We start from the raw sequence: 25,073 nt of genomic DNA on the forward strand, positions 1-25,073 counted from the left end.
GGAGCCAGGGTCGCTGCTGGGGCCACCACTGGTGTTACCTTGCCACACCATCCTTCGGGGACACCTGCCACCAGCCCTGGGCAAGGGGCACCTGTGGCCAGGGGCAGTTCCTGCCTTGGCCACTGGCCAGGTGCTGTTTTCTCTGCCACGGCTGTACTCTGGCAGGTTCCTGAGGGCACCAGGAACACCGTGGGACATGGCAGGGACACCTCTTTGTGCTGGTCCTTGGTCACCCAGGGGCTAACCCCTGAGCCAGGGGAGCACGAGGATAAGCCACCCCTTACCCACGTGGGCTGGCACAGCCCTGACCTCTCCGTTTCCTTAAGGAACTCGGTTGAGCAACCACATCAGAACCTCCTGGGAATGTCAGACATGCTCTTGTCTGGAGAGGCAGGTAACACCAGGGGGACGGCGGCATGGGCCGCAGTGGGGCAGGAGGGCAGAGGAGCAGCCCCACGGGCTGGCTCAGTCCTGCTGTGTGTGCCAGGGGTCCCAGTGGCCCTCCCAGGTGTGCAGGGGAATGGGGTCCAGGGGGGCTGGTACGGGTGCAGGATTGGGGTGTGCCCAGCGGCACAGCTGGAGGGGCTGGTGCCAGCTGTGGCACGGCACTGCCGCCAGCTGTGGCACGGCACTGCCAGGGGTGCAGGTGACCAGTGCGGAGGTCACCGGGGCACAAGGGCACAGGGCGTGAGGGAGGTGGGGGTGCCGGGGGTGCTGGGTCAGTGGCACCAGGAGGAGCTGGGAGCACAGGAGTGCAGGCTGGAGGGATATTGGGGGTGCGGAGGTACTGGGGGTGCAGCAAGTGCAGGGGGCACGGGGAGAAGGCTGCGGAAGGCTTTGGGTGCAGGCTGCCGGGGCGTACGGGTGTGTCGGGGTGCAGGGGTCCGGGGTGCAGTGGTGCCTCCCCCCTCCCTCAGGCCGTGCTATGATTGAGAAGGCCTGGGTTACCGAGGGTGCGAGGCTGCAGGGAGTGACCAGGGCAGGGGTGTGGGGTACTCCAGGCTGTCCGGGCTGTCCGGAGGGCTGTCCGGAGGGCTGTCCGGGCTGTCCGGTGCCCGGTGCGGCGGGTCCTCCGGTCCGGCAGGGGGCGCGGCAGCGGCGGCGGGGCAGGCGGCGCGCGGGCCCCACCCGGCGCGGCGGTGCGGCAGCAGGGCCCGCGGCGCGCGGACAATACCGGGGGGCGGCGGCGGCGGCTCGGCCTCCATCGGCACCGCTCGGCGCAGCCCGGACGCATTCGGCCCCGATCGGCTCCGCTCGGCCCTGCCCGGCTCCACCCCGACTGGCCCCGCCCCGACTCGGCCTCGCTCGGCTCCACTCGTCCCCGCTCGGCCCTGCCCGGCCCGGCCCCGCTCGGCTCGGCTCGGCTAGGCTCGGCTTGGCTCGGCCCGGCCCAGCCCGGCTTGGCTCGGCCCGGCCCTGCCCGGCCCGGCTCCGCACGGCTCAGCTCGGCCCCGCTCAGCGCGGCCCGGCCCGGCCGGCACCATGCTGGCGCTCTTCAACAAGCTGCTGGACTGGTTCCGGGCGCTGTTCTGGAAGGAGGAGATGGAACTGACCCTGGTGGGGCTGCAGTACTCGGGCAAGACCACCTTCGTCAACGTTATCGCGGTGAGCCCGGGGGACGGGACACCCCGCATCCCCCCATCCCCGAGGGGTCACGCGCCCATCCCAGGGCTTCACCTCTGCGCCTTGGACCCCCCACTGCCCCCCCACTGCCCCCCCCAGTGCACCCCTGCGCCTTCCACCCCCCCATCGCACCCCTACTGCACCCTCTTTGCATGCCCCCATTGCACGCCCTGGATGCTCCTCAGAACGTCTCCGCCCTATCGCACCCCAGCCTGAAAACGCCTTTGGGAAGGGGGTGCGGGGTGCAGCAGTGGGTACGGTATGGGGTGAGGGGTGCAGCAGTGGGTACGGTGTGGGGTGCAGCAGTGGGGTACGGTGTGGGGTACGGTGTGGGGTGCAGGGTGGGGGTGCGGGGTGCAGCAGTGGGTACGGTGTGGGGTGCAGCAGTGGGGTACGGTGTGGGGTGTGGGGTGCAGCAGTGGGTACGGTGTGGGGTGCAGCAGTGGGTACGGTGTGGGGTGCGGGGTGCAGGGTGCAGGCCCGGCACGGCCCAGGCAGCCCGCAGCGTTTGCTCCCCGCAGCCCCGGAGCCGAGCGCGGTGCTCGCGGCCACAGCCGGAGCAGGGCCTGGGGAAGGGTCCCGGCACCGCCTCGCCCTTCCCGGCCGGGGCTCCGCCAGTGGACAGCAGCCGGTGCCGGTGCCCCGGACGGGCGCTGCCGCCCGGCGGGACTGCGGGAGCCCCGGGAGCCGGGAAGCTCCTGCTCTCGTCCCCGTAACAGCAGGCGCTTTGTCATCGTCCCTGCCGCCGCCGGGACGCGCAGGTGGGGCCTCATGGCGACCCTGCCGGGCTCGGTGCCACCGGGGTTCCTTGCCTGGGGGCCGGTGTAGGAGGTGTTTGCCTGGCGACCTTCCTCGGGAAGCATCCCCCAGCAGCAGCGTCCTGTGGGTGCCGGCTGCTCTTCCAGCAGCACACGCTCCGCACCCGAGCGGGGCAGCGGCACTCGCCTTAGGCTCCTCCAGCCCTGGCCTCTCCCTGGCTGCGCTGCCTTGTCCACCGGGTCCCTGCATCCAGCTGTGGATCAGGAGCTGCATGTCCTGGATCCCAAAGCCCAGGGCGTGGCTTTGCCCATGGGGATGCTCGGCAGAGTCTCCCCTCTTGCTTTTTGGGTTGTTCTCGTCCTCTCAATATGCGATGGTTCGAGGCGGGAGGATCCTGAAGGGGTGGATTTGGGCTGTTGCTCCCGGGGGTTTTTATGGAAGGAGGTGGATGCAGATCCATCCTGGTTGCCCCCTGGTCCCTGCACGTTGCTCCGAAGTCCATACTCACCATGGCTCCAAAGCAGAGTGAGTTGTTGCTGCTTGCTCAGGGTGCTGGAAGCTGCTGGGCTGTCAGAGGGGATTTCCAGCTCATATGGAGGCTTCGTTGCACGGGAGCCATGCTCTTTGGGAGGTGCTGAGGGGTGAAAATGTCCTTCCTGAAGTGTCTAGGGGCAGAGAGAGGACACCATAAAATGCTTTTCATCCTGGAGATGATGGCACTCCTGCTCTTGAGCTGTTTTGCTGAAAGTCACTGCCCAGTGCTCCGGTCTCCTGCTGGTTCCCCCATAAACCAACACCAGCCTCTGGGGACAAGGGAACGTTTCGGCTCTGGGGCAGTGACTGAGCACCAATCCTATTTTTGGGGGACCTCTCCCTGTTATTTGTGTGTTTAATAGTCAATTTTTGCAATCCCATGCCAGGGTGGGACGTGGCGGTGCCACGTGTGGGCTGCTCCTGCTCTGGATCCGCTGGATGCTGCTGCCTGTTAACAGCACCCAGACTACCTTAAAAATGGCAAAGTAATTTAGTGTCGGTTTTAATCACCCAGATAAGCTGCGAAGGGTGATGGAGCTTTATCCCAGACCTGCTGCACAGTTCTGCCTGCACAGGGCTGGAAATCCCAAGGGTTGGTGTTGCTCGGCTCCGTGTTCCCCACATGCCTCCTCCTCTGCCAGCTGTATCTGGAGCAGACAGGGCTCAGTGTGGGCTTTGTGGGGTTTGCTTCTGCGAGTAAATACTTTGTGCCTGGCAGTTTTATTGTGGGCAAGACCCCACTGGCAAGACCCATGCACTAGGACACTCTCCGTTTAGCCAGGATTGCTGGTGTAGGGAAAAGGGACTTCCAGGAATTATAGCAGCTCTTGAGGCTGCTGAAGTTGGCACCATGGCCTGCTGGTCTGTCAGGTCTGGGGTGGGGTGTTTGAGACGCTCACACAGCAGTCGGGCTCAGAGTGCTGAGTTCGACCTCTCAAGTTATTTGGAAAGTTCAAGTTTTGTGGCAGATGCACACAAAAAGGGGCACCAGCTTTTGAGAAGACATCCTGGAAAGAAGGACTTGTTGGGCACAGTGAAATAGAAGCATGACAGAAAATGCCAACTCGACAGGAACTGCCTGAGAAGGTCAGAGGTGCCTGGCTTTAGGGTGTTGCAATGGGGTTGTTGGAAGGGGAAATAGCTGTGATTTGGGCTTTGCGGGGCGGGAAAAACCTGAAGAAGATTGGGATTTTGGTGTTGTTGGAGAGATCTCACAAGAAGCCTTTCTGGGATTGGACCTGCTCTGGGGGATTGGCACCGTCCTTTCCTTCCAGGATTTGTAGCTGCACCTGACTGAAAAGTGGACTCCGGTTCCCTGGAAGGTGGCCGGTTCCCTCCAGCAGCCAGGCTGTGGTTGTGCCAGGCAAGGGCTTTGCTGAAGGCAGCTACGACCAGGGTGACTCCTCCTGGGTCACCTGCCTGGGGACTTTGATTTTCCAGGACTTATTTTTTCTTCTCCTGGCTGTTGAGAGCTGAGGCTTGAAGTCTTGCCTGCAAGGAGAAGTGAAAACTGCAAATACATGTGGTCTTGATTTAACCTGAAGCCAGTGGTCTTTTAGCTGCCTTTACCCCAGTCTGTTGGTGACAAGGGTGACTCGAGGCCACTGAGAGCTCCTCAGCAGGTGCTGGGGCCCGAAACCTGTCAGTGCAGGCCATGGTTAGAACAAGAGAGTGTTGCTGCTTTTTAACATCACACGTGTTCTATCTGTGCTAGAGCCTTCCAGGAGAGTGAAGCCACAAGTGCCGGGGTGTTGGACGTGTGGTGGGAGCTCTGGGGCACCATCCTGTGCTTCAGCCCTGCTTGGAAAGTGATTCAGAGCAGTGCTGCAAGAGGAAGCATGCAGCTCCTGGAGTGAGTTCGGTGGAGGCTGTGAAGATGCTGAGAGGACTGGTGCGTCTCTCTTATGAGGACAGGCTGAGGGAGCTGGGGCTGTTGAGCCAAACAGCCAAAAAGAGATGGCTGAGAGGGGCCCTCATCAATGTCAGTCAGTGTCTGCAGGGAGGGGTCAGAGGATGCACCAGGTTCTGCTCCCTGGGGCCCAGCAATGGGACAAGAGGTAATGGGCAGAAAATGATGCCCAGGAAGTTTCACCTGACCATGAGGAAGAACTTCTTTCCTGTGCAGTGACTGTGCACTGAACAGGCTGCCCAGACAGGGTGTGGAGTCCCCCTCACTGGAGATATTCCAGAACTGTCTGGGAATAATGCTGTGCCATGTGCTCTGGGATGAACGTGGTTGAGCAGGGAGGTTGGATCAGATGACCCAGTGTGGTCCTTCCAACCTGACCCATCCTGTGAAACCACATCAGCCTCATATTTGGCACCAGGTGGGCTGGTGGCTGGTGTGGCAGGTAGCCAGTGCTCCGACAGTGAGCCTGATAGTGGCTCAGAGCACTGCAGAGCTCAGCGCCTGCTCCCGCCCATCCTCAGACACACACCGACCCCTTCACTAGCCACTTGACCCATCCTGGCAGGATGTGCTCTGGTGCCTGAGGCCGAGAGGGAAGGTGCAGCTCCAGGTCTGCAAGGTCCCCAGGGTTTGCTGGGGAGGTAGAGGAGAGAGAGGTGCTGAGGAAGTAGTAGGGAGATGTTGTTCTGATGCATGTGGACCAGTCTGTCTTAACACCCACCTCTGGATGTGCCCCTTGCGTGGGGTCTGGCAGGGCCAGGGTGGGTGGGAGGTGGCCGTGGGCTCTCATGCTGCCTCACGGTCGTTCTGCCTCCAGATGCAGCCCCTGGGCCCTCCACAGGCGTGTCTTTGCACCTTAGCTTCATAATGCAGAAGGTGGTAGGTTTTCTGGGGGGTTTCTCTGTATTTCTGGAAGAGGAGGAGAATCTGACTGGGGCATGGTTTTGTCTTGCTGCTGCAAGCTATGTCAACGTGAGGCAAGAAAAATGGACAGTGTGGCTTTCCTGAGACAGGATCATAGAGTGATTTGGGTTGGAAGGGACCTTTAAAGATGACCTTGTCCAACACCCCTACCATTGGCAGGCACATACAGGGACACCTTCCACTAGACTGGTTTGCTTCAAGACCCATCCAACCTGACCTTGAATGTTTCCAGGGATGAGGCAGCCACAGCTTCTCTGGGCAACTTGTGCCAGGGCCTCACCTCTCACATCATAAAAAGTTTCTTTCTTCTATCTTTTATATCTTAAGTTTCCCTCCATGTTAGAGCTTGGACAGGGTATGGCAGGAGATGCCTGCAGGAGTGCCAGTTGTGGGGATGGTCCAGGCAGTGGTGGGAGACACCCAACCTGAGGTGCTCTGGGCTCCTGCCTCTATCCCACAGATGGCCATGCTTTGGTGGAGACACAACTGCCTGGCCCAGCACTGCCATCTCTGCCCTCTGGGGAGCAGGGCTGCAGAACAGCCAGCAGTGATTTATCCAGAGCAGGTCACATCAGTTCAATGTCATCCGGTGAGGAGCAGGGCCTGGCCACCTCAGCCCTGCATGCTGCTCACCAGAGCTGGGGGAGGCTGAGGTGGCTTCTCTGCATGTGCCAGCAAGCCGAGGTCCTGGGCCCGTCTGAGCAAGGGATGGTGGCTGAACTGGCAGGTGATGTGGAATCGTTGTTCATGTGTCAGGGGATGGGGCTCAGCGTGAGCTGGGGGCACTGCCTGCCCTGGCAAAAGCTGAATTCTGGCCACTTCTCCTAGTAACCCAACTGGAAAGTGTTGGGGCTGGGTGGAAAGGTCACTCGCCTTCCAGGCAGGGCACCAAGGCAGAGTGGTTTGGGCAGAGCAGTGAGTGACCCTGGCAAAAGCAGCGATGAGCTCGAGTCTGTAAAGACCTGATCTGCCATTTGTAGCCACAAAATCCATCTTGCTTGCAACGATTTTTGTGCTTCCCAGTGCAATCCCATTCTTAAGCAATTAGTGTGGCTTGGCATCATCTTCAGAGTCAGCATGGATGCTATGTTCATTATATAACAAAAATTTGGGGGAAGAATGTGTCCTGTGAAGCTCTTGCTTGTCTCCATCAGGGTGCTCACTGCTTCCCTGGCAGTGGACCTGTGGATGGCTGAACCCTGCAGGGAGTTGAAAATGTGTTGAAGGCACCAGGGGTGGTTGGAGAGGGAAGAGGGACCATTGTGTTTCCAGTTTCCACCACTGAGAGTTGCGTTCAGAGAGAAGCTGATGCAGGAGGAGCTGATGGAGGAGGAGCACGTGCAAGATGCTTCTGTGGGTGCTGGGACAGCGGGGAGCACGTGTGAGCCATCCTGGACCACAAGGCCTTGCATTCCCAGCTCGGCCTGTTTTGGACAGCTCGAGTGGTTTTGTTTTGGCCCCTTGGCCATGGGCAGCCTGGAGGCAGGTGCTGCAGGGGAGAGGGGTTTGGGGCAGGGAGCAAGGCTGTGGTCACTCACACAGACATGCTCTCTCCCACCCATGGAGGAAAGAAGAGGTGACTCCTGGCTCCTGCAACCCACCCCTTCCTGGAAGAAGCTTCTATCAGACCAGAACCATATGTTGTGTGGCTTTTGCACAGCCAGCAGATCCCGTGGTGTGGTCTGGGATCCCTGAGGGAGGTGCCTGCAGCTTCCAAGAAGCTCTTCAGCAATTGCTCTCCATGCCCACTGATCAAAGCCTGAGAATTTCTTAGTTTCATAAAGCTCAGTTGTGTGTTGAACCTCAGTCCGTAGGAGACATCCCCTGTGGATCCCTGCCTGCTTCCCCTCCTCTCCCTGTGCCCTTACCCACAGTCCTTTCTGGGTGCAGCGGGGCCTGAACACCCCTTGGCTGCTGGGTTTTACTGCTGAATGCAAAAGGGATATGAAAAAGGGAAGCAGTGTGTACTGCAGAGCGTTTGGAAGAGGTCAGGAAAACCCTGGTGACTTGCTGATGTGGTGCATCCGGAGGAGCCACAGGCTCAACTGGGCACAAAAATCTGCTTATGAGAAAATAGCATAAACTGACTTCCTGTTTTGAAGTTTGTGTTAACTAACAGAAAAGCCCTCAAGAAACTGAGGTTTTAAGGTAGTAAGGACCTGCTAGGATGAGTTTGGCCATGGTTGGTGGTTCCTGCAAGTTTCTGGCATTGATGGCCAAATTCCCCGCAGCTGCATTATCCTGGCTATCAAACAGTCTTCCCTACTGGCTCCTCAGCATTCCCCAGGATGCATTTACAGGCCATAAGCCTGATATGAGTCCCAGGGAAGCTGCTGGAGGCAGTGGCTGAGGGGCTGTGCCAGCTCCTGTCCTGCCCCAGCGATGCCACATCACTGCTGGGACTGCCCCCAACATCCCTGCTCCGCCTGGGCCCGTCCTGCAGCGCTGGAACTGGAGCACCAAGCTGGACGGTGGGGTGGGCATGAGCCAGCTTCAGCAGAGGGATGGTCCCTGCTCCCTGCTCTGACAGGCCTGACCCATCCACAGCAGCACTGGGGTGCTCGATCTCCTGCATCTGATGCATAAACTCAGCAGACGTTGGAGCTGCATGAGAGCAGCTCCTGGGTAGGGGGGCCCTTTGTGACCCCCCACGTCACCCAGCACAGGCAGGATGCAGGACTGGGGGACCAGCGCAGACAGCACTCACTTGAAAGCAGAAGTCAGTCTGGTTTGAGCTAGACCATAAGTGATGCGAAGCATGAAACCTGCTGGTGCCCCCAGGACTTGCAACTGGAAAGGAGCTGGAGCAGGAGGTGGCTGTCTGGGTGAAAAGCCCAGCCTAAAACCCCGGGGGTCCTTGCAGGGCTGCCTCACCAGAGGTCACTGCGCAGGATGAAGGTCTCAGCCTCCTCCCACCAAGGGCTTGGGAGTCACACCTGGAAAGAGCTGGGATGGGCAAGCCCCGAGCCCAGCGAGACAACAGGGTGTCCAGGGCTGAGGCTGGCAGCTCGCTGCGGGGTTGGGGACTGCACTGGGGCACCCAGGGCACCTGTGCCCATTGCAGCAGCCACGGCGTCATGGTTTAGGAATGGTAGTCCGCAATTTGGTGCTCCCACTGCTCCCGGTACTTCCCCTTCCCCCTCCAACTGGAAGCACAAAAGGCAAAGATCACGGGTTGAGATAAGAACAATTTACTAGAAGCAGCAACGAGATAAGAAAACAGTAAGAGCAACACTACTAATAACAACAGTGCACAAAGAGAGGGTGATTTACATGCAAAATGCTCACCAAGCCCGGGACAATAAAACAATGGCTTTCCTCCACCCACCAGGCTTTTTCCCAACTGGAAAAGAACTCAGTCCCTTTTCCCTGGCCATGGCAATGATGTCAGGTGGTACTGAATAACACAGTGTCTTGGTGTCTTGGCCACATCCCGTCCCTCTGGGCCGGAACCAGGACACACAGCATTCCTGGTGGCACCGTGTCTCCTGGGCTCTGCGTCCTGGCGTGGACCTGCAGGAGCGTTGCACCGTGCCCACGGCAGGGCTGGCAGAGCCTTTGGGGTTATCCTGGGCTGTCAGCCTTGCTGCCCTGCCGGGGCAGGCTGGCCCCATTCCTCTGCCTCCTAACGCTGTTTCACCTTCTTCCTTGCAGTCAGGACAGTTCAACGAAGACATGATCCCGACAGTGGGCTTCAACATGAGGAAGATCACCAAAGGGAATGTTACCATAAAGGTGAGATGCAGTTGTTACTGCTGGTGAGGGCTCTTGGGATGGAAGGTGGAGGTGAGGGAGATTGGTGGCTGTTCTGCTGGAGGTGGAAGAATTCCAGGCACCCCAGATGCAGCTCATAGAATAGAAGCATAGCATCATTAAGGCTGGATAATCACTTTAAGATTGAGTCTAAATGTTCCCCCAGGAGTGCCATGTTCACCACTAAACCATGTCTCCAAGTGCCACATCCACACTTTGTTAACATTTCCAGGGATTGTGATTCCACCATCTGGAAGGGAAAGATTTGCCCTGTTAGGGTCCTGCAGGTACCCACCAGAGGAGGTGGTGGGAAGGGGTGTAGGAGATCCAGACTTGGGCAGTAAGAGCCAGTTCAGGCTGCAAAGCTGGAGCTTTCTTATGTCTCTGGGACTTACGGATGTGGTCACGCTGCTGAGGGTGGTAGTGCTGGGAAAAACAGGTCATGGCTTGCAGTGATGGTCTCTGCCTTGGGAGCAAAGGAAAAGGAGGGTTCTACCTGTTCTGGATCTTTCAAGGGCCTGGGGTTGTACTGGGAAATAGCTGTTGGACAGACTTGAAAAGCTGGCTGGGGATCTGTGGCTGCTGCAGGAACACTTTTGAGAGTGTGCCGAATGTTCTGAAATGGGAAATGTCTCAGAGCAGTGCCAGGAGGTGTGATGGGCATGGGGAAGAGCAGCCAGCTTGGGCCAGAGGGTCCCTCCATGCCAGCAGAGGCACATTACAGGGGGATTCAGCATCCTCCAGCTGCCCTTCCTGAGGTTTCTCCCTTCTTCATCAAGTCAGGAGCCTCCTCCTGAAATTTGAGCTGAAGAGGAGGAGATGGGGGTGGGTTTGGTGCATGGCCAAAATGCTCCGGGTGGCCACATGGGGGAGGAAAGAGTGTTGGGCAGGACTGTGGGGGTAACGCTGCCATCTCCCTGTCACAGCTCTGGGACATCGGGGGGCAGCCACGGTTCCGCAGCATGTGGGAGCGATACTGCCGTGGAGTGAGTGCCATCGTGTGAGTATCCCCAGGGCCCTGCTGTCACCCACGTGCTGATGCTGAGCCTTGCTGCTGGCTGGGGGCATCATCCCACCCCGGGGTGCTGGGGGACAGGGGAGCTGCGGTGCCTTTGCTGCCAGAGCCAGACACCTGTGCCAAGGGGTGGAATCACTGAATCATCCCGGAATCATTAAGGGTGGAAAAGGCCTCGAAGATCATTCGGTCCAACCGTTAACCCAACACCACCATATTCACCACCAGACCATGTCCCCAGGTGGTTTTTGAACACCTCCAGGGATGGTGACTCCACCACTGCCCTGGGCAGCCTCTTCCAGGGCCTGACCACCCTTTCAGAGAAGAAATTTTCCCCAATATCCAACCTGAACCCCGGCTGGTGCAACTTGAGGCTGTTTCCTCTGGTCCTGTAGCCTGTTCCCTGAGAGAAGAGCCCGACCCCCACCTGGCTCCTCCCTCTTGTCAGGGAATTGGAGAGACTGAGAAAGTCCCCCCGGAGCCTCCTTTTTTCCAGATACTTCCCCTGGGGACTGATGTCTACATGGACTTTGAGCAAAGGACAGCCAGGTCCCTCCAGCTGTGGCAGACCCTTCTCTTCCCTTCCAGCATCACTCAGTCTAGCTCTGTTCCTCAGATCTTGCCCTTCCAGGCTCCCATGCATCCTCTCTGCTGGCTGCTCACTGCTGGGGTTGAGCAGAGCCCAATGGTGGGGCTCAGCCCTTCCCAGAGGCTGGTTTCCAGGTCAGGATGTTCATGTGCTGCCAGATAAATCTTGTGCTGAGAGCAGGAGTCTCAGTGCAACACCTGCTACTGAGTCAGCAAATCTGAGTGTCCCTGGGTGTCCCCTGCCTGCAAACAGCACAGTGAAAGCAATCCCAGGGAGTCCAGGCTCAGGGTGAGCCTGGCAAGGCATTCTTGGGAAGCAGGTTGCCTATTCCAAAGGACAAATACTGATCCTGGGACACCATACTGGGGTTCCTTAAACCCAGTCAGAAAATGAGATTTATGGGATCTTTTCCAAGTGACCGTGCCCTGAGATTTGGAGGGCTGGTTTCCGTGCTGCCCTTCCCAACTCCAAGCCTTGGCAGGTGAGGAGGAGTGTGGTACTGCTTGTCCTGCATGTTGGGACAGTGGTGTCTGCTCCTGCCCTTGCAGATTGTAACCATGGTGGGACATGGCCTTGGACCTGCAGGAGGGTTTTTATTACACTTTTTATTACAGTGAGCTTTGCTGGAAATGACAAAATCTGTCTTCTCACTCCTTTTGCTGCCTCCTTCCATAATGTCATCATTTTGGCCCACGTGGTTGTCAGGAAACAAAAGGACCTGTCAGCATCCAGGTCACACTCCAGTCTGCCCTCATCACCTCGAGCTGTGTCATGTCCCTTTCCCTTTGCTCTCAGCCCTCTCCCCTGCCCAACATGCCAAGGTCTGGGGGTGTTTTTCCCTCTGGCCCCTTGTTCCCATTTTCCTGTGTTAAGCACTTCAGTCATTAGTAGCTTTTTCCCTATTTTTAAATAACTCCCCACAGCCTGATGAGCTGGTGTTTCTCACTCCTTCTCTCCCAGCTTCTTGATCTTTGAAATCAAGGCTGCTTTGATCGGTTCCTCACCCAAGTTTTGGCTTCACTGACATTCTTTGCAGGATAAAAGTTGCCCTGTAAGAACGAAATCCTTTCCCAAATCTCCTGCTCTGCTCAGAGAAGCATTGCTGGCCACCGGCTTCACATCCATGTGCTCCATGGCCCTTCCCAATATTACCCCATCGATGGGACAAGGAGCTCCTTCCCCTTCTTGGGTCGCTGTCACCTCTCCATCCTCAGCTTCTCTTGCCTTCTCTGCTTGTCCTCTATCCTGGCTGTTTCCATGGGAGCTGCCATGTGCACGAGTCTCACTGGGCACATGGAGACAATGTGTGTCCTGCAGCTTCTCCTGCCTGGGCTTCCCTCGCCCAGCCTGTCCCTGCTGTCAGCAGGTTGACACCTGCAGAGACAAGGCTGGGGTGGTCCCCTACTCCCCTGGGAGACATGAGGGGTTTTTAGCTCCACAGCCATCCTTGGGAAGAGGCATCCTGGTGGAAGGATCCTGTTACCAACCACCTGCACGTGCTGGGGCAGTGAGCTGCCATGGGAGGAGGTTTGGGGGTGGCACGGACCTCAGCACAGCACGAGGCCGTGAAGACCTGGACACCTGTGCTCAGGGTTGTCCCTTCCCTTGCAGGTACATGGTGGATGCTGCTGACCAGGAGAAGATAGAGGCCTCCAAGAACGAACTGCACAACCTGCTTGACAAGCCGCAGCTCCAGGGCATCCCGGTGAGCTGGTGCCTCAGTCGGTCCCCAGGCTGGGGACTGCCAGGGCTTGCAGAGCAGATTCAGGAAGGGACATCCCATGAATCTCCTTTTCTTGGAGGCGTCGCTTCCCCGCTGCACTCCTGAGGGAGCCGGCTGGGGCAATGACGCTTTCTAGGTCGGAACTGGGCCAAGCAACAGAGAGGGAGCTTTAGGGCAGCTTTAGGGCACGGATCAGACCCCCTGGGTGAAGTCTGTCCTCTCACATGGATTTGCATCTGATTTATGGTGTGATAGGAAGGTCTCCTCTCCTGGGAGGGGAGCTGCTGGACTGTGACACGTGCAGGAGGTGGGATGTGGTGCAGTGCTGGGCACCCTGTACATGTCAGGTGGGATGTGCACCAACCCCCCCAAATCAGCATCCTTTGAAAGGAGCTAATTGAAGGTCTTGCCACGGATCCCAAATGTCCGCTGCCAGCTAAATTAAGCTCCTGACACAGCACGCTGCAGTTGCAGGCCTCTGAAGGCTCTCTTCTGAGAACAAGCCTCCAGACTGAAGCAGGGGATGCTGCATCCTGTGCTGCTGCAGAGCCCCGGCGCAGTCCGGGCAGCCACAGCCTCAGCACCGCCCCATCAGGTGACAGTCACATGGCTGCTCCGGAGGGACAAACCAGCCCTGCTGGGTGGTTATTTTCCTTACACAGTCTGAGAATGCTTTTGTGGCTGTGGAGAGCCTTGAGGGAGAGATCAGTGATGGCACAAACGACTGATCCTGGTTTGGGCTGGCTGCCTGCAGAGTGGGTTCTACCCGGCATCCACAGCTTGCTCCTGCTGGGTAACGTCAGGGTTGGCCATTTCACTTGACTTTTTGCTCAGAGGCAGTGGGAGGCTCCTGGGAGACCATCCTGGATGGCACAGCAGATGCTGGTACCCTTGAGAGAGGATGTGCTGTGGGAACATCTCCACACTGGGAGTAGAGAGTGCACAGGAGATGCTGTGTACAGGCTAATTAAGGCAGTTAATTGAAGTGCCCTGCCTCCTGAGTGCTGCTGAAGGGGGCTTCTCTGTCTGGGACATCCTAGTGGGGTAGCCAGGGCTGTCCTGTGTCACAAGCAGGCTCTGCTTCTGAGTGGCAGAAGCAGGTTCCTGCCTGGTCTGGTGGCCAGGTGCTTCAGGTGTCCCCTGTCCTGCCCTGCAGGTCCTCGTTCTGGGCAACAAGCGGGACCTGCCCGGTGCCTTGGATGAGAAGGAGCTCATTGAGAAGATGTAAGTGTGCCAGTGTGACACAGTGTGACCCCTCCCTGTTCTGCCGTGTCCCCACCAGCACCATCACCTGTCTGGGCTGGCACTGTGGTGCCTGGGGTGGCTGGGGATGTCCGAGGTGACACCTTGTGGAGACAGAGAGGAGCTGGAGCCACCAGTGCCAGGGCTGGGTCCCACGTGCCACATGGTGGCGTGGGGGCCTGGCCACAGCATGGCACTGGCTGGGGGAGCTGGTCTCCCCCAGATACCGCACTGGACTGTGGCACTGGGCTCCTCCATGCTGGGGACCTGGGATGCTGCACTGGCTCACAGCATCTCCTCCCCTTCAGCCACCCCTCCGAGCCCCCCTGGCCGTGGGCACCTGTGCAGCTCCCATGCTGCCAGCCCTGAGCCGCTCCCAGAACCTCCCTGCCCTGTCTGGCTGCAGGGCTGGGGGGGACCCATGGGATTTGGTGGCCACAGTCTCTGTGGGATTGGGTCTGTCCTGCCCTGTCACATAGGCCCCCCCAGACCACCTCTGCCCCTCAGGCATGGAGTGATGGTGCCCTCCCCTGGCCCACGTGCAGCTCCTGGAGAGCCTGGGGAGCTGCTGCCCCTTCAGTGTGCTCTGTCTCAGAGACCGGGTCCGAAGGGACCCTTCAAGGGCTGCCCAGAGGTGTCTCCCATGGCCACCCCACACAGCTCAGAGTCTGCAGCCAGCACTTGCTCCTTTCCCACAGGAACCTCTCTGCCATCCAGGACCGAGAGATCTGTTGCTATTCCATCTCCTGCAAAGAAAAGGACAACATCGGTGAGTGCTGTGGGCTGGGGTCACGGGGGGCGTGGGGGGCAGCCCGTGCCCACGTGCTTGCCCAGGTGTGGGAGGAGGTGACAGCCAGAGGCAGAGGCTGTAAGTGTCCCCTTGCCTCTGCAGACATCACCCTACAGTGGCTTATCCAGCACTCGAAGTCCAGGCGAAGCTGAGGTCCCGCGGGCCTGGCTCGGATTGGGAAGATGCCATTGTACAAGCCCACGCCCCTCTCTCCTGCTCTGTCCCTCCAGCTCTCTCTCTAGATGGGTATTTTTAGGGGACCCCAGACTCTGCTCACATTGGGGCAGAATCCTTGTTTTTATTGTAAAGAGATGTCCGACTGCCCTCCTCTCCCCCTGTCCTCTCCTCCCCTCTCTCTCTCCCTCCATTTTGGCACTGTTCTGTTGTTGTCTGTGTATACAGTATATATATATGTATATATATTTTAATTTTTTAATTTAAGGGATAGTGCTGTTACTGAACTGGGCCCTGTGAGCAGTAGGAAAGCTGGGGCTCCCCAAGGCCAGCCACGGGTCAGCGCTGGGAGGAGGAGGAGGGTGGTAGCAGAAGGCAGCCCTTGGGAATGGGGCTGTGCCAGCTGCAGGCGGGTCCCCTGGGGCTCCCTCTCCCCTTCTCTGGGTGTCCTGCTGCTGCCTCCGGGCAGAGACCACCCTGGGGGTGTTGGAGGTGCCCACCTTGCCCTGCCTGCCTCAGGCTTCAGTGGGGGGGAGAGGGTGTGTCATTGCCACCCGAAGGCTCCTCACCCCTCCAGGGGACAGGGATTGGTCACAAGCCACTGCCATCAGCCTCCCCCTATTGCCTCCACTTCCCCAACCCCCCTTGGGGGCCCAGGGCCACTTGTCCCCCTGCCCCACATGGCCCCTGCTCTCCTGCCCTCTGCCCAGCCTGGCTGCTCAGGGGGGAGGATCTGGTGCACTGGTACCAGTGCTGGGGGCCCAGCAATGCCAGCAGCCCCTGGGGGAGCAGGGGGCTGGTACCTGCCTCCCACCCATCCTGGGGCTGGCTCAACCCCGTGCAGCCTCTCAGGACAGCTGTGCTGGCTCCCCACATGCCAAGTGCCCGGCTGGGGCGGCTGGCTCTGCCCTGGCCAGGGACATCCCTTGGGATGCCAGAGAGGGAGGGACACATGGAGGCACCCAGAGACACACTGAGAGCATCTGTGCACCGTCAGTGCTGCTCGCCAGACCCAGGGGGCTGTGCCCTGTGCCTGTTCCCCGTGCCCTGCTCCCCACTCCCTGTGCCTGCTCCCCATTCCCTGCTCCCTGTGCCTGCTCCCCATGCCCTGCTCCCCATTCCTTGTGCCTGCTCCCCATGTCCTGCTCCCCATGTCCTGCTCCCCCTGTCCTGCTCCCCATTCCCTGCTCCCCATTCCCTGCTCCCTGTGCCTGCTCCCCATGCCCTGCTCCCCACTCCCTACTCCCCATGCCACCCCCTGCCCTGCTGCCCTGGCTGGGCCGCACAGGAGCCGTGGGGCAGGGGGCAGCAGGGTTTGTGGGGACGATGGTCAGGTCTGTGTCTGCAGAGGGTGGAGGTCTGTGGAAGTTGTGTGGGGTGAGAAAGGCTGTGGCTGTCCGTGCCATGTCTGTGCCATTGGCTGGGGCTCTGCAGGTGCAGCCTGGGGGTCTGGCCAGGCTGTTTGGGGCCAGTTTGGGGGGACTGGGCTGGCATTGGAGGGTGGGTGTGCAGGAGGAGGCAGCTGCTGGTCCCAGTGCAGGGCTGGGACATAGGGTAGGGATGGCTGGGGGGCTGCAGGGCCCCTCTCAGCCTTCCCACTCAGCTCCAGCGCATCAGGCCAGGGATTTATCTTCTGTTCTTGTTTTTGCAGAATTGCACAAAGAGAGGTTTCTTTTTGTTGTTTTTTTTTTTTAATTTAATGACTTGTAAAGTGTTGTCACCCCCCACCCCCCCTTTTTTTTTGTAAGAGATATTTTGACTCAGATTTGACCTCTGTTGGGAAATGATTCTTGTAACTGTACAATTTTTTTGCCTCCTAACAATAAATTAACAATTTTGCGTTGCGGGTGTGGTTGCAGTCACGTTTCTTCCTCCCCATCGTTGCTACCCATCCTTCGGGGCCCTGCCTGGGAGGGAGGTCCCCATCCTCTGGGTGCCACTGGGCATCTGTGGGGTCATGCTCACCCGAGAGGTGCTGGAGGCACCTCTGACGGCTGCAGTTGCTTTGTTTCCTTGGCCTGGGTGCCAAGGCCAGCTCGGACACTCTGTCTGTGGTCATCCCTGCTGCTGGACCTTCCTCTGCCCCTGTCACGTCCCAAGCTGCCGTGGAACCCTGCTGGGTTTGGGGGGGCTGCAGTGCCCCCTCTCCCTGCTCCCTCCTGGGGGCTGTGCCCACTGCTGCTGGGGTCCCCCTGCCCTGTGTCCTTTGGAGGGGTGGCCCCATGTCCTCGGGAGGGTGTGGCCACTGCTGCTGGGCTCCCACCGCCCCGTGTCCCAGGGGTGGCCCCCTGCCCTGCGCTTGTCAGGTGCCCGGGCAGCAGGGTGGGAGCAGGGCCGGGGTTCAGCGCAGCCCTGGGGTGCTGTGCCTGCTGTGGGGCCGTGTGCTGCCGCAGCCCCTGCCCCGCCCGCGCTCCCCTCCCCACGCGTGCAGCCCCGCGGGGCCGCAGCACAAGCCTGGCTTTGTTCGCCCTTGGCCCGGGCTCAGGACGGAGCGATGTGGACCAGGCGCGTGGGAGATGCCCTCCCCCACCACCCCCACTGCCACCGACCCCTCCCAGGGACCCCGCTCACCCCGTGGGCACACGGGGCGCTGGAGGTACGGCCCGGACTCTGAGCCCCCCTGCATCCCTGTGCCAAGATGAGACCCCTCTTCTCCCAAGCCGTGGGGCCCAGCACGGGGTGGGGGGGAGGAGGATGAAAGGAAAAACCCAGTTTTGTGCTCTCGAAAGAAAACTGGGGCTTTTGTTTCCCTGGAAACGGGTCTGCGAAAGCAAAGCCCGCGCGGAGCCCGGTGGGTGTTGCGCACAAAGCCCGCAGTGAGCCCCTCGCTTTCACTGCCCGTGGCAACCGTCTCCCTCGCCCCGGCATCTCGGGGGCTGGGGCGGCTGCCAGCAGCTGGGACAAGGAGCTCTAACAGCTCCGGTGGATGGGCTGCCACGGCCAGGCTGCCCTCAGGCAGATCCGTCCCGCCTGCTCCTTGACCCGCCCTGCCCCATGCAGGGGCCATGGCCAGGGGGTGGGTGTGGGGTTGGAAACCCTGAAGCCCTGAAAGCATCCTCCTGGGACGATGCTGTCCCTGCAGCGGGCAGGGGGATGAGGGCCAGGAGCCCTGGGGGGCAGTTTGGGTGAGGTGCACTCACCCCGAGGCTCCCCGAGGGGTGCTGGGGGTGGTGGTCCCACATCTTCCCCCAGCACTGTGCAGCAGCACCGTGCCGGGGTGCGCAGTGCACATGGGGAACCAGGAGGCTGTGGGGCACCTCGGCCCTGTGCTGGGCTGGCTGGGCTTTACTGAGACCAGTTCAAGTCCTACAAATCACCCCAAGCCCAGCGCTTCAGAGGGCGCCCTCTCACCGGCACTGCTCAGCATCACCCAGAGGGAGGGAGCACAGGGGCTGGGGGCCTTTCCCCATCTCCCCTCACTGCTGCCCACCCTGGCACAGCTGCTTCCCTGCCCTCCTGCCCCCCAGCTGCCCATGCCCACCCCAGAGCCTCCCAGGTTTAGGGAAGAGCCATCCAAGGAGCTCCCAGGGCTCAGCCCAGCAGTGCCAGCAGCTGCAAGCACGACGTGCTCTAGGTTACTGGTTTATTGAGCTCATACAGGGCACGGCTTGAACCCGTGGGATACGGCCAGTTGGACCTTCTCCTCTTGTGGAGGGGCTGGCAGGAGGGGAGGGGGCAGGAGGAGGGCAGTTTGTGTTTGCTGTGTCCTCTGTGAGCCATCACGGCCAGCCTCTGTGGGTTCAGGTAAGACCTTCCTGGCACAACACCATCTCCAGAGCAGCAGCCCCACGGAGCCTGGCCAGGCAGCCGGGACAGAAGGGTGCTGCTGTCCTCGCTGACCTTTGGGCAGAGGCAAGAGGGTCACCAGTGTAGCCACGGGGACTGGGATTTCAAGCCCCACCTGCCCAGTGCTGGGTTTGAAGCCCACGGCACAGCCCCCTGCTCTGTCTCTTCTGCTTGCTCCATGTCCAGACATGAGTACTAATGGCAAAACAACGTTTGGTCTTGGGAGGAGGTGGTGAAATGATCGCTACAGCTCCCCAGTGGCACTTAGCATGGGGTGCCCAGGGCCAGGAGGGGTGGGGGAGTCTCCCGGGGCTTGTCGAAGAAGATGGAGGAGGACATCTCGGTTTTGAGCTTGCTGTCGGCGCTGCCCTCGCTGGAGGTGGTGTCGGGGCCGCAGCCCTCACAGCAGCAGCAGCAGCAGTCCATGAAGGCCTGGCCCAGGGGACGACAGAGGCACAGGAGCAGGACAGGCGTCACTGAGCACTTGAAGAACAGGAAGAACTGGTTGATGAGGTTGAGCAGATCCAAGGTCTGCTTAGACATGTCAGGGGACATGTAGGCCACCACGATGTTGCAGACGTTCTCGGGGGTGGTGCAGAGCCCGTAGATGACGGTCAGCGCGATGATGGTGCAGTTCAGGTGGCTCTCGCACTGGCCGTGCTTGGTGCCCCGGCACTCGCTCTTCTTCTCGGTGCCGCGGATGCGCCGCGTCACCAGCTGGCAGCTGACGGTGAAGAGGATGGGCAGGCAGAAGTAGCAGCCGAAATACCACCACATGCGAGCGTTCTGGTAGGTGAGCACCAGGGAGTAGATGGACTCAGGCAGGTTGGACGAGGGCTTCATGGTGCAAAACTCCGTCACCCCACCGGACACGGGCGACGTGTCCTGCGCCAGCTGCCAGAGCAGGATCTCTGGCACCGACAGCGTCATGGAGCCCACCCAGATGACGGCCAGCTTGGCGATGATGGACTGGCACTGCTCAATGGGCCGCGTGCTGGCCTGGGGGCTGGTGGCTGCGTGGAACCTGTCGATGCCCAGGGCACAGAGGCTGAAGGTGGTAACTCCCAGTGACGATACCTGGTGAGGGAGGAGGCAGAACAGGTGGGCCCTGCTGCAGGGACATCACAGGGGGCTGGGCTCTACCAGGCTTGGGGCAAGCCCCTGGCTACCTAAGACCACAGCCTCTCCTTCAAAGCTTGTAGGGAGGTCACAGCCTGTGGCTGCATCCCAGGGTTTAGAGCCACTTTTCTGTGACTCCTGAAAGGTTTTGAAAAATGTCCCCCGACCCCCATCTCTCTTTTCTGCGGAAGGGAGAAGTTTAGCTGGATGTCTGTCTGTCCATCCAGCCAAGGTGCGAACAGCAGGATTGTCTTTCAGGCTCTTCCTCTATTCTGGATGGCTCTTGGAGAGGAGGAGCAGGGACCATCACACCCACCAGCACCTTCCCAGGGTTCCCAAGGCCTGCCTGGACAGGCCAAGTGAGTTGAAGGCGCTCTTGTCCCAAATCAGCTTGGGGCAATTTCCGCTGCATTGAGAATAGCAAGAAAAACATCCCCTTTGCCAAAGGAGGAGGCCAAAGGAGGGACAGGAATCGCTGTGGCTCTGGGAGGGCTGGCCAGGCACTGGTCAGCATTCCCAGTCCCAGCCCCAGAGCTGGGAGCCAAGTCCCACAGCCCTTGGCCAAAATGATGGCAGAGTCACATGCTGGTGCCCCCAGTGCTGTGGCCATTCCTGGCTCACGAAGCCATCAAACATCACCCTGTGCTGAAAGACCTTCCCAGCTCTCAGGAAACCTCCCAGGGCTCCACGTGGTGCGTGGGGAATAGCCTGGAACACTGCCCCCCCAGTCCCCCAGCCTTTTCCTTGGCCCTGGGCTGGTCACTCCAGCAGCTGATGACCAGAGCAGTGCCAGCCCTCAGCAGCACCATCGCTTATGCCCAGCAGCATCGCCCCAGACACAGAATCAGGACACCGGCCCAGCACCAGCATTCTGCACCCAGCACCACCTCCCAGCATGTCCCAGCTCCTCTGCCCAAAGCCCAGGGCCAGCCTGGGCACCCAGCACCCTGCTCTGCCCCACAGCCAGCACCCAGCACACTGGACCTGTTCCCTGGCTGGCACCTGCAGCCCTCAGCACTGCTGTGCTGCTGCCTCCTCCCCTTACAGCCTTCACAGGGTGGCTCTCTGGGCACCCTTGGTCCTGCAGAACACCCATCTCCAGTGCCCTGGCAGGGATGTAGCTGGTGGCATCAGTCAGCCTGGCACATCCCTGCACAAGGCCTGTCCCCAGCAGCCCCTGTAACCAGCTTTGCTCCCAAAAGCTGGCTCTGTGCCAGAGCACTGAGCAGCTCCAGAGGATAGATCTGCTTCTCACTGCGTCCATCCAGTGGCCTGAGCCACTCACAGTCCCACCAGACACGAACCCTTGGTTCCCCTCTCATCGCTGACCCTCTGCTGGGGATTTGGCTCTGGCCTGGCTGTGGCTCCCAGCCAGGCTCCCCGCAGCTGGGTCCCAGGTGAAGCCCTGGAGCCTCTCTCTGCCCATGCCTTGGGGGGCAGGAGGGCAGTGTAGGGCTGGGTGCTGGGGGGCAGAGCAAGGGTAGCCCCACACCAGGACTGTGCTTCCCGTCTGTGGCATGCTCGTCCTTCTGCAGCACCAACATCCCACCGACCCTGTTCCCTCCTGACTCCTCTGGGACCGAGCTGTCCCAGGGCGCCCTGGTGCTGCTGAATCCCTGCACCTGGTGGTGCCACCCTCAGGGTTCTCTCACGGGGACAGGGAGCCCATGAGCAGCAGATCCTCCTCAAGAAAGGGTCTGTTTTGGGGACATCTTCCCTTCCCTTCCCTTCCCTTCCCTTCCCTTCCCTTCCCTTCCCTTCCCTTCCCTTCCCTTCCCTTCCCTTCCCTTCCCTTCCCTTCCCTTCCCTTCCCTTCCCTTCCCTTCCCTTCCCTTCCCTTCCCTTCCCTTCCCTTCCCTTCCCTTCCCTTCCCTTCCCTTCCCTTCCCTTCCCTTCCCTTCCCTTCCCTTCCCTTCCCTTCCCTTCCCTTCCCTTCCCTTCCCTTCCCTTCCCTTCCCTTCCCTTCCCTTCCCTTCCCTTCCCTTCCCTTCCCTTCCCCACTGTTCCTGCCGCTCTCTGAGTCCACCCAGATGCAGTGTTGGAGGTCTGAGGTGGAGGACAGGGATGGGGTAAACTCTCCATTTAGTGAGAGGATGGGGTGGGACACCCGTGGAAAGGAGCAGCTCTTGCCTGGGCAGGGACACAGGGGAGCAGGGGGGCTGCAGGGGGGCTGCAGGGGGGCTGCAGGGCTCCCCCAGCAAACACCACATCCCCGTGCTGGGCTGGGCTGGGCTGGGCTGCTTTGGGGCTGTGCTCAGTGGGACACCCCGGTCCATCACCCTGCACCCAGAGGACTCAGTGGCATTGCTGGGGCTTCTAGGGCTGTGCACAGGTGGGGACCCTGTGAGCAGCCAGGGACCCCTGCACAGCTGCAGACCCTGCACAGGGGCACCGGGGCACACACAGGTGATGTTCTGGGGCACGCACAGGTGATGTTCTGGTGCCAGCAGGGCCCACAGCAGCCAGGACCCCTGAACACTGGCGTGGGTGCTCAGAGGGAGGGGCAGGTTCTGAACCCCATCTGGTCTGACCAAGCCTGAGAGGGTCTTCAGCGACCTGACACTGTCTCTAAGCTCTTCCAGGTGTTTGCACCCTTTGAGAGACGGGGTGCTGACCCCAGAGAACAGCCAGGCTTGGTCTGTCTGTCCCACCAGGGCACGGAGGGGCACAGCTGGACCCCAAGGTTCCCTTGAGGATGGGAGATGAGCACAGCAAGGGTTGGTTTCCAGCACCAGAGCAGCATCAATCCTGCCATGTGGGGCATTTTTGCTCGTTCTGCCATCCCCTGTCACCACAGTCCCTCTGGCCTTCTCAGTGGGTGCCTGGCTCTCCCCGAGTGTGGCCAACCTGTCACACGTGGGGTTTGAGGACAAACACAGATCTCAGGTTTCCACACCTCATTCCTGGGCTGTCCCATTCCAGTGCTGACCAGCACTGTCCACCTGCAGCCCCCTGCCCCTGCACCATCCTCAGCAGCCCCCAGTGGCCAGTTTCTGGGCCAGCACACTGCAGGGCTGAGCCCCCAGGCTTTGGGGCATCAGGCTAGGACAGGAACAGACAAATGGAGGGAGTCCCTGTGCGGGCTGGAGGAGGGTCTAATGGGCTTTTCCCAGCCCTGGCAGCATCAGTGCTGGCTGCAGAGCCTGAGCAATGGCCTGGGACCAAGGGAAGGTCACTATGGGGACTGTCCCTCGACTCCTTGCTGTGCCCCACAGTGGGGTGTCTGGCACAACCAGGCCACCAGCAGCAGGGACTGCCCCGGAGCAAGAGGGCAGAGAGGAGTTGAGTCCTTGATCCCTGCAGGGACCTGTGCAGCCCCTTACCTCCATGAAGGGCACAATGCGACAGGACATGTCCCCCAGCAGCCTCTTCTTGGTGATCTCGTTGAAGATGACCACAGGCAGGCAGAAGAAGAGGATGAGGAAGTCCCAGAAAGCCAGGCTGGCCAGGATGGAGTTCCAGGCACTCTTCATGTAGTAGTTGTGCCACACGATGCACATCACGGACAGGTTCCCGATGATCCCCACTGTGAAGACGATGAGGGACAGGAACATGACAGCGTAGGCGCTGTAGGAGCTCTCTGTCACCGGGTACAGGGGGTTGTGGATTTGCAGCCGCTTGTCAGACACCGTGGTGAGGTTGGCTCGGGGCTCTGACCTGTCCCTGTCCGTGGGGACCCCCGGCTGCTGCTCCGACGGGTCCGTGCTGGATGGCAGCAGGGCCCTGGTGGGGTGCAGGCTGCCGGAGTTGAGGGGCCGCGGGAACTCCACGCGCACCCCCGGCACGTACTGCTGCACCGACTTGGAGTCCTCCTCCGTGCCCCGGCGCAGCCGCTCCCGCATCCCCTGCACCTCCGGGATGTCCCGGGCAGCCGTGGGCAGCGTCCTGCCCCTGTCCGCACCCTGGCCGTGGGGAGTGCTGCCGGTGCCTCGCATCCCCGCGGCCCCCGGGGCCAGCGGCAGCAGCAGCAGCAGGAGGAGAAGCGGCGGCGAAGGCATTGTGCCCCCGCGATGGTCCCCGCACCCTCCGGGAGCGCGTGTGGCGGAGGCGGCGCAGCCCCCGGGGCTGCTCGGGAGCTGTGTGCGGGCGCAGCCGCTCGGTCCGGCTCCGGCCGCGGCTCTGGGCGCTCGGGGAGCGCTGGGCAGGATAAAGCGGTGGCGGGAGGGGAGCCGAGCCCTCTGCTGGTCACCCACCGCCCGGAAGATGGGACAGCGGCCAGACTGGGCAGGTCCACATCCCCCAACGCCCCCCAGCATTTCCCTCGACATCCCCCAGCATTGCCCAAACATCCTCAAACCTCTCCCCAGCATCCTCGCAAATCCCCCAGTATCCCCAAACATTCCCCAACATCCCCCCAGCATCCCAAAAAAATCCTCCAACATCCCCAAACGTCCCTTCAGCATCCCCTCCAGAATACCCCACCACCCTTCGACATCCCCCAGCATCCCCCAAGTTTCTCCAATATTCCCCAACAGCCTCATGCATCCCCCAACAGCCCCTGAGACCAGGCCAGGTGAGGGATGCCCACAGCCCGGCACTGGCCATGGCCTGCTGAGCTCAGCTTTTCCCATGGCAGGTGTTCCACTCTCTCCCTGGAGCAGGTGGCACTCAGGAGCCTGAGGGCCGGCACTGGGCACGATGTGGCACATCCCCTGCAGGCTCAGCCTGGGCTCAGGACACCCTCAAATGGCCAAACCACCTCCCTGGGCATGGGGGGCTGACAGGGCTGCCCTTGGCAGGAGGAAGGACTGGTGACTCCAGGTGATGCTTCTGGCGGCAGCGCGGGGTCAGATCTGCTGGCCCGGTTCTCCCAGGGTTTGCTGCTGCTTTTCCTCCTGACTCGCCCTCGGGACAGCGGTTTGAACAGAACTGGGGTGCCTGACCCCTGTATCTGTGACTCCTCCCCAGACCCATAAGCTCTCTCCCTCACCCATCGTCTCTCCCTGCCTCCCTCTCCTATCCCCATATCCACCTCCTCTCTGTCCTAGTCTCCTGCTCCCCTACCTGTTATCCCTCCCTGCACTGTCACCCCTTTTTTCTCCGCCTGTGGGACTGGAGGGCCCAGGGGATCCCTCTGGGGACACGCCCCATGGCATGCAGACAGCCTGTGGGGGTGGATGTCTGCCAGGCCTG

At 60.5% G+C, this 25,073-nt stretch overlaps 2 protein-coding genes across 2 annotated transcripts; one reads left to right on the forward strand and one right to left on the reverse strand.

Annotated features, from left to right (window-relative positions):
* The first annotated feature begins 1,141 nt into the window (after positions 1-1,141).
* Positions 1,142-16,879, forward strand: ARL8A (ARF like GTPase 8A). The gene is made up of 7 exons (XM_068995878.1): positions 1,142-1,605; positions 9,404-9,484; positions 10,429-10,502; positions 12,718-12,811; positions 13,986-14,053; positions 14,770-14,840; positions 14,964-16,879. The coding sequence occupies exons 1-7, from the start codon at positions 1,483-1,485 to the stop codon at positions 15,011-15,013; spliced, it is 561 nt and encodes a 186-aa protein (XP_068851979.1). The 5' UTR covers positions 1,142-1,482; the 3' UTR covers positions 15,014-16,879.
* A 1,740-nt stretch (positions 16,880-18,619) lies between these two features.
* On the reverse strand, positions 18,620-23,978 carry GPR37L1 (G protein-coupled receptor 37 like 1). Its single transcript, XM_068995814.1, has 2 exons — positions 23,264-23,978; positions 18,620-19,898 (listed from the first exon to the last, which is right to left on the reverse strand). The coding sequence occupies exons 1-2, from the start codon at positions 23,936-23,938 to the stop codon at positions 19,086-19,088; spliced, it is 1,488 nt and encodes a 495-aa protein (XP_068851915.1). The 5' UTR covers positions 23,939-23,978; the 3' UTR covers positions 18,620-19,085.
* Between the last annotated feature and the right edge of the window lie 1,095 nt (positions 23,979-25,073).

This window comes from Aphelocoma coerulescens, chromosome 26, assembly GCF_041296385.1.
Source record: "Aphelocoma coerulescens isolate FSJ_1873_10779 chromosome 26, UR_Acoe_1.0, whole genome shotgun sequence".
NCBI classification, from domain to species: Eukaryota; Metazoa; Chordata; class Aves; order Passeriformes; family Corvidae; genus Aphelocoma; species Aphelocoma coerulescens.

Coding starts and splice junctions, on each gene's coding strand:
- ARL8A (XM_068995878.1), top strand. CDS start 1,483: ATGCTGGCGCTCTTCAACAAGCTGCTGGACTGGTTCCGGGCGCTGTTC. Junction 1,606..9,403: donor CCTTCGTCAACGTTATCGCG/GTGAGCCCGGGG, acceptor TCTTCCTTGCAG/TCAGGACAGTTCAACGAAGA. Junction 10,503..12,717: donor CGTGGAGTGAGTGCCATCGT/GTGAGTATCCCC, acceptor CTTCCCTTGCAG/GTACATGGTGGATGCTGCTG.
- GPR37L1 (XM_068995814.1), bottom strand. CDS start 23,938: ATGCCTTCGCCGCCGCTTCTCCTCCTGCTGCTGCTGCTGCCGCTGGCC. Junction 19,899..23,263: donor GCATTGTGCCCTTCATGGAG/GTAAGGGGCTGC, acceptor CTCCCTCACCAG/GTATCGTCACTGGGAGTTAC.